This window comes from Ranitomeya imitator, chromosome 2 (genome assembly GCF_032444005.1).
Source record: "Ranitomeya imitator isolate aRanImi1 chromosome 2, aRanImi1.pri, whole genome shotgun sequence".
In the NCBI taxonomy this organism is placed as follows: domain Eukaryota; kingdom Metazoa; phylum Chordata; class Amphibia; order Anura; family Dendrobatidae; genus Ranitomeya; species Ranitomeya imitator.
Window position 1 is genome coordinate 203,313,367 of NC_091283.1, and position 15,997 is coordinate 203,329,363.

The window sequence follows — 15,997 nt, forward strand, 5'->3', positions numbered from 1 at the left end:
CATGGAGCTCAGGCTCAGCGTCGAACTGATCGTGTATTCACAAACGACCTCCTAAAATGAGAATAATCAGGACTGCGGCAAAGTGAAACTTACATACATGTGTACAGAGAAATGTGCACTTATTGTAAATATTTACGGTATATATATATATATATATATATATATATATATATATATATATATATATATATATATATATATATGTAATCCTACCTGTGATGATAATGAGACTAATAAAAAGGTTATATATAGATATATATATATATATCTATATATATCTATATATATATATAGATATATATCTATATATATATATATATCTATATAGATATATATATATATAGATATATATATATATATAACCTTTTTATTAGTCTCATTATCATCACAGGTAGGATTACAATGACCGTCAACCCCTCTATGTACAATATAAAATAGCCAAAACAAAAGGGGTCTGAGTAATAAGTGTATTGCTTCTAATGAAAATGTGAAGAACAGGAAGTAAGAGTCTGATATTGAGACTCATGGACAGTGCAAAAATGGCAATATTTTTTATTAAATAATATCAATATAAAATAATGTAAAATCTGATTTAAATAACAGGTACCATAGATACCTACCGCTAACTACACTTTTTGAAATGGCGCTAGGAAGATTAGCACAAGCAACAATGTTTTTGGATTTTTTTTTACATTAATAAAAATAAAAAGACCCAAACATTTAGTTGACAGATCACATGGTCCACTAACGGCTCTGAAAAGAGGACAGTGAATGGCCAGAGGGATTTCTTATGTCTAGCGCATGCTTTTACTAATGTACTCTAAAAAAAAAAAAAAACCAGCTGACAGATTCCCATTAAAGCTAGGAATAATTTTGTGTTGTGTAATCTGAGAGCAGCATATAATGTAGGGGCAGAGACCCTGATTCCAGCGATGTATCAGTTACTAGGCTTGTTGCTGTTTTTGTTACAATCCCTGTTTGCTATAGATGTAGCAGTGGTCAGAATGCTGAGCTGTGTATAACCCCGCCCACACCCCTGATTGGCAGCTTTCTGAGTACAGTGTACACAAGCTGCCAGTCAGTGGTGGAGGCGGGGTTACACAAATTAGCTGGACTGGCTGGCATGTGAGACCTAGTCCTGTGGTGATAATCTCCGGCTGATAGGACACTGATTCTATTGGACCTACAACACACTACCCTGCAAGTTACACATCACTGGAATCAGGCTCACTTGCCCAATATTATGCTGCTCTCAGATTAAATAACAAAAATGTTTTGACAGATTCCCTTTAAGGGGACTTTTTTCCCAGAATTAGAAAAACATGGCTGTCCTCTTCCAGAAACAGCGCCCCCACCTGACACAGGTCTCATCTGGTATTGTGAATGACGCAATCCATAGAAAGAAAGCAGCCATGTTTTTGTAACCCCGGATTAGACAATTCTATAAAAGGACTCCTGGCGTCGCAGAGACATTCTCAGTTGAGTTTTAAAGGAAAGTGCAGCCATTTTTATCCAACAGGTCAGACATGACCGTTGGTACCGGCTCCAGCCATGGTGTAAATCCTGCGCTAAGTGCCGCCGCGCCCGGTGCCTGTAGGGGTTTTCCTAAAAACAGGTGCACGACAGTCGTCTCATTAAAACCTCTCCAGTGAAAGAAATAAAGCAGCTTCTCCTACATAAACCACATTGCAGCGCTGCAGAGAGATGAAGCATTTACCTAATAATTTATAGAAGGGTTTTTTGTTTTTTTTTTTTCTTGCCATGTTAACGCTGCAATTAGCTTGATAAATAAGCAAAACAAAACCCTTCTTAAACGAATCCGCAATTACAAGCGATTCATTAATTGACTTTAGGCGACGGCGAAAGAAAGGAGAAGATGCCTCATTCTTATATCATTGCAAAGATTGTCTTTTCTTTTTCTAAGTGTGCAAGCCAGGGATGGGGGGACAGCCAGCCGGCAGCATTGTTTGGCAAGGGATTCTGGGATGTTGGCTTGAAGCGAGGAGATCTGCTGCCATTTAACCTTTGCAGTGCCAGATCAGAAGATGTATTTCCTCTGCCTCATAACAGGAGTCGGTAAATGAAGTAAATGCAATTAGATCACTGGCCTCATTAAAAAAGGAAAAGGCCTGGCAGATAAATGTGCTTAATTATTGGTAAACCCGTATACTGTAGATGATAAATGTGCCGCGCTTGGGATTATGGAGGACCTGGGCTCTATCTAACTAGTTTAAATCGTCTTCAATGCATTTCTCTGGATTTAGGTCATTTTGGTTATTATTAATAATCTTATTAAGATTGGGGTTTATTTTCTAGTATGATGTCATGAAGTTTCCTCATTAATTAGCAGTAGTAAATACACACGGAGTCTTTTTTTTCCCCCCAGCTTTTAGAGTAGAAACTGAGTGGAAAGTCCAAATCTTGCGGGTCGATTCGTTACATACATAGTTACATAGTTATTAAGGTTGAAGGAAGACTATATGTCCATCTAGTTCAACCCATAGCCTAACCTAACATGCCCAGAAAATTGGCTTAAAAAGCTTCAAAGGGTCACAATGTTTGGCGCAACGCAGATTTGCAACTTTTGGCGCTTTCTTGCTAGTTTAAAGGAGCTCCACCAAAATGGCCGGAGCTGGGAGAAGGCAACTTGGAGCATAGCTATGCCCGCCCATCAAATTTATCAAAAGTGCTGTCATTTCGTACCCTAGAAATGCCACTCCAGTAAATGACTGGAGAAGCATTTCTGGCAAGGCATATGCCACTAAGAAAATGGCCAGGTCTCATTTTTTATTTAGTTTTTAAGCCCATAGTAAAACAAAAATATAATAGGCAGGTAGTTGCCAATAGAAGAACCTACCACCAACCGCTCCTGCTGGCAATTCTGCTGTTTCACGTCAACAGAGCAGCTCTTCTTCCGGGCTGCTCTGTTGACCGGGTGTGACTGCCCATGTCATCCTGATTGACAGCTAACTCCACGCATTCATAGAGTCGGCTGTCAATCGGTATGATGTCGGCAGTCATGCCCAGTCAACGGAGCAGAGCGTATGAAAAGCCATTGCTCTGTTGACGTGACGTCAGCAGAGGCTGTTGGATCACAGGCAGGAGTGGTCTGTGACCGCACTGTGTCAGCAGAGATCAATGCCGGCAAAACAGGCAGGTAGGTACTAACTACCTGTCTGTTAGTGCTTAGGCCCATTGTAAAAAAAAAAATAGACCTGGATAACACCTTTAAGTGGTCGGCCCTTTGTCTACACTTACCCTAATGGGGATCATACACATTAGACCAAACTCGCCCAAACACACTGTTGCCAGAGGGGAGTTCACTCGAAAGTAATTTACTACATATGTCATAATTTCTGGAGAGCTGCCACATCGTTACGGCCCCTGTTTATATAGTAGGGGATATGGACGTCTAAGAAGGGATCCCTTGCTTCAGATCCCGCGCTGTTGGCCAATGCTTGCTCTGCCTGCCGCAGGAGACCCAGGGGATCACCTCAGGATCGCGGACCCAGTAAGGAATTGTCCCTCCAGTAGGTGTATGGATCTTCCTATACATGCCATCACCTCTAGTTCATACACACTCACGTTCTCCTACCACTACAGATACAAGGGCGAATTTCCAAGCAAGTAGAGTAATTTGTGCCCCCAAAAAATGTTCTTTCGCGATTTTCACTATTTAATTATATTAGACAGTCTTTACAAAAAGGGAAACGTGAGCTAAGGAGGAACTCTGTGTACCAACAAAATGCAACACAATTATGCTCATATCTCTATCACAAAGTAAGCCAACAAATAGGTGGTGTAGGCTAGTCCAAATTGAAGCTGTGATAAAGGATGCAAGTGAGCGTTCGAAACGCGTCTTGCTCCCTTGCCCTGTCCATGCAACCTTAGTCATTTTTGCATATTTTTAATGGACTTAAAATAAAGAAAGAACTACCGTATTTTACCAGACGCTGGAACAACAACTTTTTTTTTGTAGTCCAAAGAGGCCTCAAACTTATCAAAGAGCAGGAACCAGTGTGAAAAGAAAAAATCGGATGCATTCTAAGACTGTCCAAAGGAAAATTATTTTTACATTTGCTTAAAAACAATCATCATTCTCATGTTAGAGATGAGCGAATATGTTCGGAAAATGATTGCCGAATCTAAATCTGACATATTTGTGCCGACTTTATTTTTGACAATCGTTTCTGAACATATTCGCTCATCTGTACTCCCATTGACTCCAGTGGCGTTCGTCTATGTTCGGCGAATATTGCAAATATGGCGATCGTAATCTGAACCAACTATTGAAATATTCCCTCATCTCTACGTCATCATCACATCGTCCTGTGCAAAAAGAATATGAGCTGCCCAGAACATGATATAATATATACATAGAACGATCCTATTATTACCGATTGTTCTGTGCACGTGCAAGTGCAGGCAGCAGTCTGATAATGTAAACCTAAGATATGTGTTTGGGTACGTTCCTTTAATAAATCCCCTTCAAATGCATTGCTAGGGTCCACCCTGATTGCAGGGAAGCCTACATAATTGCATTCCCTGAGACCTGCTGCAGTTTCCTGCCTCTTTCAAAGGTAGAAGTCAGGAGGTTTCCCCAATGGCTACCGCCAACGGATGCCTGCGTATACTGCGCTTTTGTTTTTTTTACGAGAATCCTTTGGATAAAAGAGCACAATCTACTGCATTTTTCCACACCAGTGTATAACGGTCAAATGGATGTCAAAAGGATTCATTTGACCCCAGGTGGGTGAATTGGGGGCTCATCTACTCATTTGGCTGGCACATGCAATGTGAACGTTCGACCCAAGGATTGTGGATGTTTATTTTTTCTTATAGCCATAGCCACCACTATAAACAGCTTGGATGACAGATGGCTTAAAGCGTAATCGTCGTTTTCATTTTATGAACTTTTTAATCTATAGTACACATGAAAATAAGCTACTTTGTAATAAATCTGATCAGAGAAATGCGCTTCTTTCTCTTCCTAGATTGGTCGATCATTCTCAAAATTCTCAATTCACAGGTGAATATAGATTTAGCCATTACTGAGATATGAGATGGCAGATGGTGCTTATACAATCCTATGGAGAACGGTAACTCCTCCCCCGCCATAGAATGTTCTAAGCACCAACCGTCCTCTCCTCTCTCAGTAATGTGAACATGTGTCTTCACCGATTACAGATTTCACCCCTGAATTGGGAGCGGCAATAGTCAGCAAAGACCCTTCGCCATTGGCGATGTAAACCGGACAGCGACGCTGCCGTAAACGCTTGTCGGTGTGATTTTTGTAAACATCCTAACCAGTCACCGATGGTAACCGGTACTTTCCATGCAACTTAAACATAACGTATGAACGGCTCTCTTTTTTCACTGCTTCCAATTAAACCTTGCTCGTTAGTTTAACCTCAAGGTAATGCCATCAAACAATGCATGTCAGGGAAACACTGCCCACAGTGGCAGTCATTAATTTTAATTGCCTTGATATTAAAGATTAAGAAGCATTGAAGAAGCTGGGATGGATTCCTACACCACGTCAAGAATATCCAGCACCCCGAGGCCTCCCAAGGCTCCGAAGATATTAAAATGTACGGGGAAGGAGGGGGGTCAGGGGTTGGAGGGCGGCCGCGGATACAAGAAAGCCTTTATTAGACATGGCTATTGTTGAGACTGGTGAATTGTCCCTCGTCTGCAGACGCCAGAGATTTGCTCACTTCTAAAGCTGTTAATAAAGCAGTAATTTGATTTTTTTTTTTTTTACAATAATTATCCGCCCGCCTTCATTAATGTATTATTGCCCTGCTGGCTGGCAGGTTAATGGTAAGCAGAATGTATAAAATGTACCGCCAAGTATCAGCTGGGGAAAAAAAAGCTACGAATGAGGGATAAACTCAGGGTCACAACGAAAAGGCTGGTGCTGTAAAAATATGAATCCTGCATTTTATAAAGAAAAGAACATTTACACAATTACCAAATGCCCCAAAGTTATATACGTTGGGAATGGAAACCAAGGCTTATGCGTCCAACCCAATTGTGGCTCGTACGTCCATTAGGCCCTTGTGTCCCTCCATGCGTGGGTCTGTGTACAGAGGCATGCATGGATTTCAAGTAGCCATGATGTACAGGTCACAAGCTAGAGACTATGGGCTCATCTGTCATTGTTGGATCATTTTTAGACAATGCAAACTAAAGGCCTCAATACAGATTAGGTGAACGTTGCCAGAACTGATGGGTTTTCTGCCAACAGTCTAATGTGTACGGGGGTCTCCCGGCTGTTCCCCGATACATGAAATCAGGGGGACAAAAGGTTCCAGACCTTCCAATTTCAGCAGCGCGAGCGCGCCTGTGTATGGAGGAGTCAGTGCGGCCGCTATCTAAACAGTATGAGGGGTCTTTAGACTAGACAGTCTTAACATTTCCCAAATTTATCACAGGGGTAATGATGTGCCAGAAACTTGATGATTTTGGTATTTCGTTTGGCACATTGTTACATAGGTCGCATCCCTTTGACTAAGCCACACCCCATTGTCGGACATGGAATAGAGAGTGCCAAAAAAAACATCGATATAGTCATAAAAGACCGTTTTTTGGCACATGCGCCTTGTTAAATCTCCACCCATTCTCTTCTCTACATATATTTCTTCCAGGGAAGAAAATGTCAGTCGTACGGTGCATACTCACATACACATTATGGATGAGTAGTGCCGCGCTTCTAGTTTATAACTAGTAGTTATTATTATGCATTGCTTATATAGCGTCATATTCTGCAGTGCTCGCCCCCCTCATGAATCTTGGCTATAGGGGGTTTAAAGTTGGTTTGAGGTACTCACTAGCTCAACTTTGTCATTGATTCATCATATGTCCTAATTTAAGAAGGGAATCTGTTACCAATGAGACCTTAGGAGTCCTAATCTAGGACATATGCGGAATCATAGAAAAGGGGAGCTAGTGAGTACACCGGACAAACTTACCACCCTACAGACCGCATTCATGAAGCATTCATACTGCTCTTGGAAGGCTCCGACTCATCATCTAGACTGGGTTGTGCTCGCTGGGTAAAGTTTTCTTCCCTCTGGAAGGACAGTGGTAAGTACAAAACATAATAACAGTAGACATATCCATCTACACATCTGTCAGCCTTTCTCACATAGGGATGATTTATCCTGATAATTAGTTAAGAAAAAGGAAAGTCTGTTAAAGGGAATCTGTCACCAGGATTTTGCTACCCATTCTTAGAGCATCGTGATGTAGGCGCAGAAACCCTCATTACAGCAATGTATCACTTATTGGGCTGCTTGCTGCAGTCTTGATTAACCCCTTTACCCCCAAGGGTGGTTTGCACGTTAATGACCGGGCCAATTTTTACAATTCTGACCACTGTCCCTTTATGAGGTTATAACTCTGGAACGCTTCAATGGATCCTGGTGATTCTGACATTGTTTTCTCGTGACATATTGTACTTCATGACAATGGTAAAAATTATTTGATAGTACCTGCGTTTATTTGTGAAAAAAACGGAAATTTGGCGAAAATTATGAAAATTTCGCAATTTTCCAACTTTGAATTTTTATGCAATTAAATCACAGAGATATGTCACACAAAATACTTAATAAGTAACATTTCCCACATGTCTACTTTACATCAGCACAATTTTGGAACCAAAATTTTTTTTTGTTAGGGAGTTATAAGGGTTAAAAGTTGACCAGCAATTTCTCATTTCTACAACACCATTTTATTTTAGGGACCACATCTCATTTGAAGTCATTTTGAGGGGTCTATATGATAGAAAATACCCAAGTGTGACACCATTCTAAAAACTACACCCCTCAAGGTGCTCAAAACCATATTCAAGAAGTTTATTAACCCTTCTGGTGCTTCACAGGAATTTTTTGAATGTTTAAATAAAAATGAACATTTAACTTTTTTTCACAAAAAATGTAATTCAGCTCCAATTTGTTTTATTTTACCAAGGGTAACAGGAGAAAATGGACCCCAAACATTGTTGTACAATTTGTCCTGAGTATGCCAATACCCCACATGTGGGGGTAAACCACTGTTTGGGCGCATGGCACAGCTCGGAAGCGAAGGAGTGCCATTTGACTTTTCAATGCAAAATTGACTGGAATTGAGATGGGACGCCATGTTTCGTTTGGAGAGCCCCTGATGTGGCTAAACATTGAAACCCCCCACAAGTGACACCATTTTGGAAAGTAGACCCCCTAAGGAACTTATCTAGAGGTGTGGTGAGCACTTTGACCCAACAAGTGCTTCACAGAAGTTTATAATGTAGAACCGTAAAAATAAAAAATCATAATTTTTCACAAAAATTATCTTTTCGCCCCCAATTTTTTATTTTCCCAAGGGTAAGAGAAGAAATTGGACCCCAAAAGTTGTTGTACAATTTGTCCTGAGTACGCTGATAGCCCATATGTGGGGGTAAACCACTGTTTGGGCGGATGGGAGAGCTCGGAAGGGAAGGAGCGCCGTTTGACTTTTCAATGCAAAATTGACAGGAATTGAGATGGGACGTCATGTTGCGTTTGAAGAGCCACTGATGTGCCTAAACATTGAAACCCCCCACAAGTGACACCATTTTGGAAAGTAGACCCCCTAAGGAACTTATCTAGAGGTGTGGTGAGCACTTTGACCCACCAAGTGCTTCACAGAAGTTTATAATGTAGAACCGTAAAAATAAAAAATCATATTTTTTCACAAAAATTATCTTTTTGCCCCCAATTTTTTATTTTCCCAAGGGTAAGAGAAGAAATTGGACCCCAAAAGTTGTTGTACAATTTGTCCTGAGTACGCGGATACCCCATATGTGGGGGTAAACCACTGTTTGGGTGGATGGGAGAGCTCGGAAGGGAAGGAGCGCCGTTTGACTTTTCAAAGCAAAATTGACAGGAATTGAGATGGGACGCCATGTTGCGTTTGAAGAGCCACTGATGTGCCTAAACATTGAAACCCCCCACAAATGACACCATTTTGGAAATTAGACCCCCTAAGGAACTTATCTAGAGGTGTGGTGAGCACTTTGACCCACCAAGTGCTTCACAGAAGTTTATAATGCAGAGCCGTAAAAATAAAACAAAATTTTTTTCCCACAAAAATTATTTTTTTAGCCCCCAGTTTTGTATTTTCCTGAGGGTAACAGGACAAATTGGGCAACAAATTTTGGGGTCCAATTTCTCCTGAGTGCGATGATACACCATATGTGGGGGGAACCACTGTTTGGGCACATGGGAGGGCTCAGAAGGGAAGGAGTGCCATTTGAATGCAGACTTAGATGGAATGGTCTGCAGGTGTCACATTGCGTTTGCAGAGCCCCTAATGTACCTAAACAGTAGAAACCCCCCACAAGTGACACCATTTTGGAAAGTAGACCCCCTTAGGAACTTATCTAGATGTGTGCTGAGCGCTTTGACCCACCAAGGGCTTCACAGAAGTTTATAATGGAGAGCCGTAAAAATAAAACAAAAATTTTTTCCCACAAAAATTATTTTTTAGCCCCCAGTTTTGTATTTTTCCGAGGGTAAAAGGAGAAATTCCACCCCACAATTTGTTGTCCAATTTGTCCTGAGTGCGCTGATACCCCATATGTGGGGGGGAACCACTGTTTGGGCGCATGGGAGGGCTCGGAAGGGAAGGAGCTCCATTTGGAATGAGGATTTAGATGGAATGGTCTGCAGGTGTCACATTGCATTTGCAGAGCCCCTAATGTACCTAAACAGTAGAAACCTCCCACAAGTGACACCATTTTGGAAACTAGACCCCCTAAGGAACTCATCTAGATGTGTTGTGATAGCTTTGAACCCCCAAGTGTTTCACTACAGTTTGTAACGCAGAGCCGTGAAAATTAAAAAAAAAAATCTTTCCCCCCAAAATTATTTTTTAGCCCCCAGTTTTGTATTTTCCCGAGGGTAAGAGGAGAAATTCGACCCCAAAAGTTGTTGTCCAATTTGTCCTGAGTACGCTGATACCCCGTATGTTGGGGGAAACCAACGTTTGAGCGCATGGCAGAGCTCGGAAGGGAAGGAGCGCCATTTGGAATGCAGACTTAGATGGAATGGTCTGCAGACGTCACATTGCGTTTGCAGAACCCCTAATGTACCTAAACAGTAGAAACCCCCCACAAGTGACCCCATATTGGAAACTAGACCCCCCAGGGAACTAATCTAGATGTGTTGCGAGAACTTTGAACCCCCAAGTGTTTCACTACAGTTTATAACGCAGAGCCGTGAAAATAAAAAATCTTTTTTTTTCCCACAAAAAATATGTTTTAGCCCCGAGTTTTGTATTTTCCCAAGGGTAGCAGGAGAAATTGGACCCCAAAAGTTGTTGTCCTATTTGTCCTGAGTACGCTGATACCCCATATGTTGGGGTAAACCCCTGTTTGGGCACACGGGAGAGCTCGGAAGGGAAGAAGCACTGTTTTACTTTTTCAACGCAGAATTGGCTGGAATTGAGATCGGACGCCATGTCGCGTTTGGAGAGCCCCTGATGTGCCTAAACAGTGGAAACCCCCCAATTATAACTGAAACCCTAATCCAAACACATCCCTAACCCTAATCCCAACAGTAACCCTAACCACACCTCTAACCCTGACACACCCCTAACCCTAATCCCAACCCTATTCCCAACCGTAAATGTAATCTAAACCCTAACTGTAACTTTAGCCCCAACCCAAACTGTAGCCCTAGCCCTAACCCTAGCCCTAACCCTAGCCCTAACCCTAACCCTAGCCCTAACCCTAGCCCTAACCCTAACCCTAGCCCTAACCCTAGCCCTAACCCTAACCCTAGCCCTAACCCTAGCCCTAACCCTAACCCTAGCCCTAACCCTAGCCCTAACCCTAGCCCTAGCCCTAGCCCTAACCCTAGCCCTAACCCTAACCCTAGCCCTAACCCTAGCCCTAACTCTAACCCTAGCCCTAATGGGAAAATGGAAATAAATACATTTTTTTAATTTTTCCCTAACTAAGGGGGTGATGAAGGGGGGTTTGATTTACTTTTATAGCGGGTTTTTTAGCGGATTTTTATGATTGGCAGCCGTCACTCACTGAAAGACGCTTTTTATTGCAAAAAATATTTTTTGCGTTACCACATTTTGAGAGCTATAATTTTTCTATATTCTGGTCCACAGAGTCATGTGAGGTCTTGGTTTTTGCGGGACGAGTTGATGTTTTTATTGGTAACATTTTCGGGCACGTGACATTTTTTGATCGCTTTTTATTCCGATTTTTGTGAGGCAGAATGACCAAAAACCAGCTATTCATGAATTTCTTTTGGGGGAGGCGTTTATACCGTTCCGCGTTTGGTAAAATTGATGAAGCAGTCTTATTCTTCGGGTCAGTACAATTACAGCGACACCTCATTTATATCATTTTTTTATGTTTTTGCGCTTTTATACGATAAAAACTATTTTATAGAAAAAATAATTATTTTTGCATCGCTTTATTCTCAGGACTATAACTTTTTTATTTTTTTGCTGATGATGCTGTATGGCGGCTCGTTTTTTGCGGGACAAGATGACGTTTTCAGCGGTACCATGGTTAGTTATATCTGTCTTTTTGATCGCGTGTTATTCCACTTTTTGTTCGGCGGTATGATTATCAAGCGTTGTTTTTTGCCTCGTTTTTTTTTTTTTTTTTTCTTACGGTGTTTACTGAAGGGGTTAACTAGTGGGCCAGTTTTATAGGTCGGGCCGTTACGGACGCGGCGATACTAAATATGTGTACTTTTATTGTTTTTTTTTTTTTATTTAGATAAAGAAATGTATTTATGGGAATAATATTTTTATTTTTTTTTTCATTATTTTGGAATATTTTTTTTTATTTTTTTTTACACATTTGAAATTTTTTTTTTTTACTTTGTCCCAGGGGGGACATCACAGATCAGTGATCTGACAGTTTGCACAGCACTCTGTCAGATCACTGATCTGATATGCAGCGCTGCAGCCTTCACAGTGCCTGCTCTGAGCAGGCTCTGTGAAGCCACCTCCCTCCCTGCAGGACCCGGATCCGCGGCCATCTTGGATCCGGGGCTTGAGGGAGCAGGGAGGGAGGTGAGACCCTCGCAGCAACGCGATCACATCGCGTTGCTGCGGGGGGCTCAGGGAAGCCCGCAGGGAGCCCCCTCCCTGCGCGGTGCTTCCCTGTACCGCCGGCACATCGCGATCATCTTTGATCGCGGTGTGCCGGGGGTTAATGTGCCGGGGGCGGTCCGTGACCGCTCCTGGCACATAGTGCCGGATGTCAGCTGCGATAAACAGCTGACACCCGGCCGCGATCGGCGGCGCTCCCCCCGTGAGCGCTGCCGATCGCATATGACGTACTATTGCGTCCTTGGGAAGTAAAGCCCACCCCACATGGACGCAATAGTACGTCTAATGGCAGAAAGGGGTTAAAATCACAGGTTTCTCTGCTGCAGATCTAGCAGTTCTCTGAATGCTGAGCTCTGTATAACCCGCCCACTTCACTGATTGGCAGCTTTCTGCTTATGTACTGTGAATACAGAAAGCTGCCAATCAGTGGAGGGAGCTCATGAATATGGAGGACTACATAGCCGCAGGTTTACTAGTCTTCTAGTCATAAAACAATAATTTTATTAGCAAGAGATTATCAAAGCTATAGCAAGCAGTCCTGTAAGTGACAGATCACTGGAATGGGGACTGCCTCTACATTATGCGGCAAAAACAATATTAAACGATTTCCTTTGTCAGCTGGGTGAATGGCTGTGGGTATCCCATATTATGACACCGGATCATAACTTTTCATTAAGAGATTTCCCGTCTTCTGCCCTCAGCAGACTCCTGACTTGTTCCAGCATTGCTACATTTACACACAGGTGACACTTTTACATCAGTTGTATTTTTTTTTTTATTGTTCACGCGACTGAAGTATTCACTGAAACTAAAGTGTAAGAATTGCTGACTCCAATGAGGGATAATATGGTATTACAATCCCAGTGACATCTAATGGTCATTTCTCTTCTCTAGGTATCCAACTGGTTCGGAAATAAGCGAATCAGGTACAAGAAAAACATCGGCAAGTTTCAAGAAGAGGCAAACCTGTACGCAGCGAAGACGGCCGTGAACGCAGCTCATGCAGTGGCAGCTGCTGTACAGAATAACCAGACCAGCTCCCCCACTACACCAAATTCCGGTGAGTCTACAAAGCTACATACAGAAAAGTCGGCATACTAGAGGGCAGACTGCCAGCTAGAGTCATGAGAGGTGATCAATGGTGTTACCAATGTGATGTTAGAACTACCTGACATTCCCTGGCACGTACAGGTAGTGATTAGTACAAATGAATGGGAAACTTTCACACCAGAATCCAACTTCCTTCTATTATGTTCTCAGGACCGAGCAATTTTCAAAGTGCTTCCTGATATGACTGTAAGAAGCAATGCAATATTGAAATATCTATAACACATCCATACAATCAAGGAAACCAGGGATGAGTGCAAGCTAGCAAGATCCTGACCGTTCCTCTCCACCTAAGAAAGAAGCAGTAGGATATAATGTGCACTGGCCAAAACCGCCGCCGATTGCATTGACTTGGCATTGCAAAAGGTGCCACCCTCAGCATGAATTGACCCACTGCAGAATTGAGATCTGCAGATCTAGTCAATTTCCGCTCCCCATTTTTGCATAATGGAGATTTCATTGCACTATATAGAATTTATTTGCTCGTTGTTGCCATGAAGACATAGAGACCGCATAGTAGAATCAAGACCTTAAATACTTTTTCATTAGTACCTACTGACTGCAAAGTTGCTTCATTTTTAAATTTTATTTGTTGGAAAAATAAATGGGTGCATAGGTGTAAATTAGCTGGATGTGTGGTAAAGACGTGTTCTGTATTGCTTCATATCCAAGGCTTCTTGATTGGGATGATCACATTTCAAGAGGTATGTAGCAGTAGAAGTGGCAGGCTCTTACAGCAGGTAGTAGCAGGGGCAGGCTCTTACAACGGGCAGTAGTAGCACCAGGCTCTGACGATAGTAAAATGGGCAAGCTTTTACAAAGGGTAGTAGAAGTGGCAGGCTCTTACAAGGGCCAGTAAAAGGGCCAGGCGCTTATAACGGGCAGTAGAAGTGGCAGGCTCTTATGAGGGGCAGTTAAAGGGACAGGTTCTTCCAACGGTCAGTACAAGTGGCAGGTTCTTATAAAAGGCAGTAGAAGTGATAGGTTCTGCCAACGGTCAGTAGACGTGGCTGGCTCTTAGATCGAGCAGTAGATGGGGCAGGCTCTTACAATGAGCAGTCAAAGGGACATGTTCTTCCAATGGTCAGTACAAGCAGTAGGCTCTTAGGTCAGGCAGTAGAAGTGGCAGGCTCTTACAACAGTAAAAGGGGCGGGCAGGCTCTTAAAATGGGCAGGAGAAGTGGCAGGCTCTTACAATGGGCAGTAGAAGGGATAGGTTCTTCTAACAGTCAGTAGACATAGCAGGCACTTAGATCGGGCAGTAGACATAGCAGGCACTTAGATCGGGCAGTAGACATAGCAGGCATTTACATCGGGCAGTAGACATAGCAGGCTCTTACATCGGGCAGTAGAAGAGGCAGGCTCTTACATCGGGCAGTAGAAGAGGCAGGCTCTTACATCGGGCAGTAGAAGAGGCAGGGTCTTACATCGGGCAGTAGAAGAGGCAGGCTCTTACATCGGGCAGTAGAAGAGGCAGGCTCTTACATCGGGCGGTAGAAGAGGCAGGCTCTTACATCGGGCAGTAGAAGAGGCAGGCTCTTACATCGGGCAGTAGAAGAGGCAGGCTCTTACATCGGGCAGTAGAAGAGGCAGGCTCTTACATCGGGCAGTAGAAGAGGCAGGCTCTTACATCGGGCAGTAGAAGAGGCAGGCTCTTACATCGGGCAGTAGAAGAGGCAGGCTCTTAGATCGGGCAGTAGAAGTGGCAGGCTCTTACATCGGGCAGTAGAAGTGGCAGGCTTTTCCAACGGGCAGGACAAGTGGCAGGCTCTTACATTGGACAGTAGAAGTTGCAGATTCTTATAACGGGCTGTAGAAGAGGCAGGTTTTTGCAGTGGGCAGTAAAAGGGACAGGTTCTTACAACGGTCAGAATACGTGGCAGGCTCCTAGATCGGGCAGCAGAAGTGGCAGGCTCCTACTACAGTAAAAGGAGCAGGATCTTACAACGGGCAGGAGAAGTGGATGGCTTTTAGAATGGGCAGGAGAAGTGGCAGGCTCTTACAATGGGCACAAGAAGGGATAGGTTCTTCCAACGGTCAGTAGACATGGCAGACTAGTAGAAGTGAAAGGCTCTTACTTCAGTAAAAGGGGCAGGCTCTTACATCGGGCAGTAGATGTGGCAGGCTCTTACATCTGGCAGTAGAAGAGACAGGCTATTACAATGGGCAGTCGAAGGGACAGTAGAAGAGGCAGGCTCTTACATCGGGCAGTAGAAGTGGCAGGCTCTTAGATCGGGCAGTAGAAGAGGCAGGCTCTTAGATCGGGCAGTAGAAGTGGCAGGCTTTTCCAACGGGCAGGACAAGTGACAGGCTCTTACATTGGACAGTAGAAGTTGCAGATTCTTATAATGGGCCGTAGAAGAGGCAGGTTCTTGCAATGGGCAGTAAAAGGGACAGCTTCTTCCAACGGTCAGAATAAGTGGCCGGCTCCTAGATCGGGCAGCAGAAGTGGCAGGCTCCTACTACAGTAAAAGGAGCAGGTTTCTTACAACGGGCAGAAGAAGTGGACGGCTTTTAGAATGGGCAGGAGAAGTGGCAGGCTCTTACAATGGGCACTAGAAGGGATAGGTTCTTCCAACGGTCAGTAGACATGGCAGGCTCTTAGATCGAGCAGTAGAAGTGAAAGGCTCTTACTTCAGTAAAAGGGGCAGGCTCTTACATCGGGCAGTAGATGTGGCAGGCTCATACATCTGGCAGTAGAAGAGACAGGCTATTACAATGGGCAGTCGAAGGGACAGGTTCTTCCAATGGTCAGTACAAGTGGTAGGCTTCTAGATCGGGCAGT

The 15,997-nt window shown here is 43.3% G+C and overlaps 1 protein-coding gene across 2 annotated transcripts in view; it reads left to right on the plus strand.

Annotated features, from left to right (window-relative positions):
* The window catches only part of PBX3 (PBX homeobox 3), a 281,245-nt gene that overhangs the window by 253,513 nt on the left and 11,735 nt on the right, over positions 1–15,997 (plus strand). For both annotated transcript variants that reach the window (XM_069748509.1, XM_069748508.1), the window contains exon 6: positions 13,000–13,165. In XM_069748509.1, the coding sequence (XP_069604610.1) occupies positions 13,000–13,165 (166 nt within the window). The remainder of the gene's footprint in view (positions 1–12,999; positions 13,166–15,997) is intronic.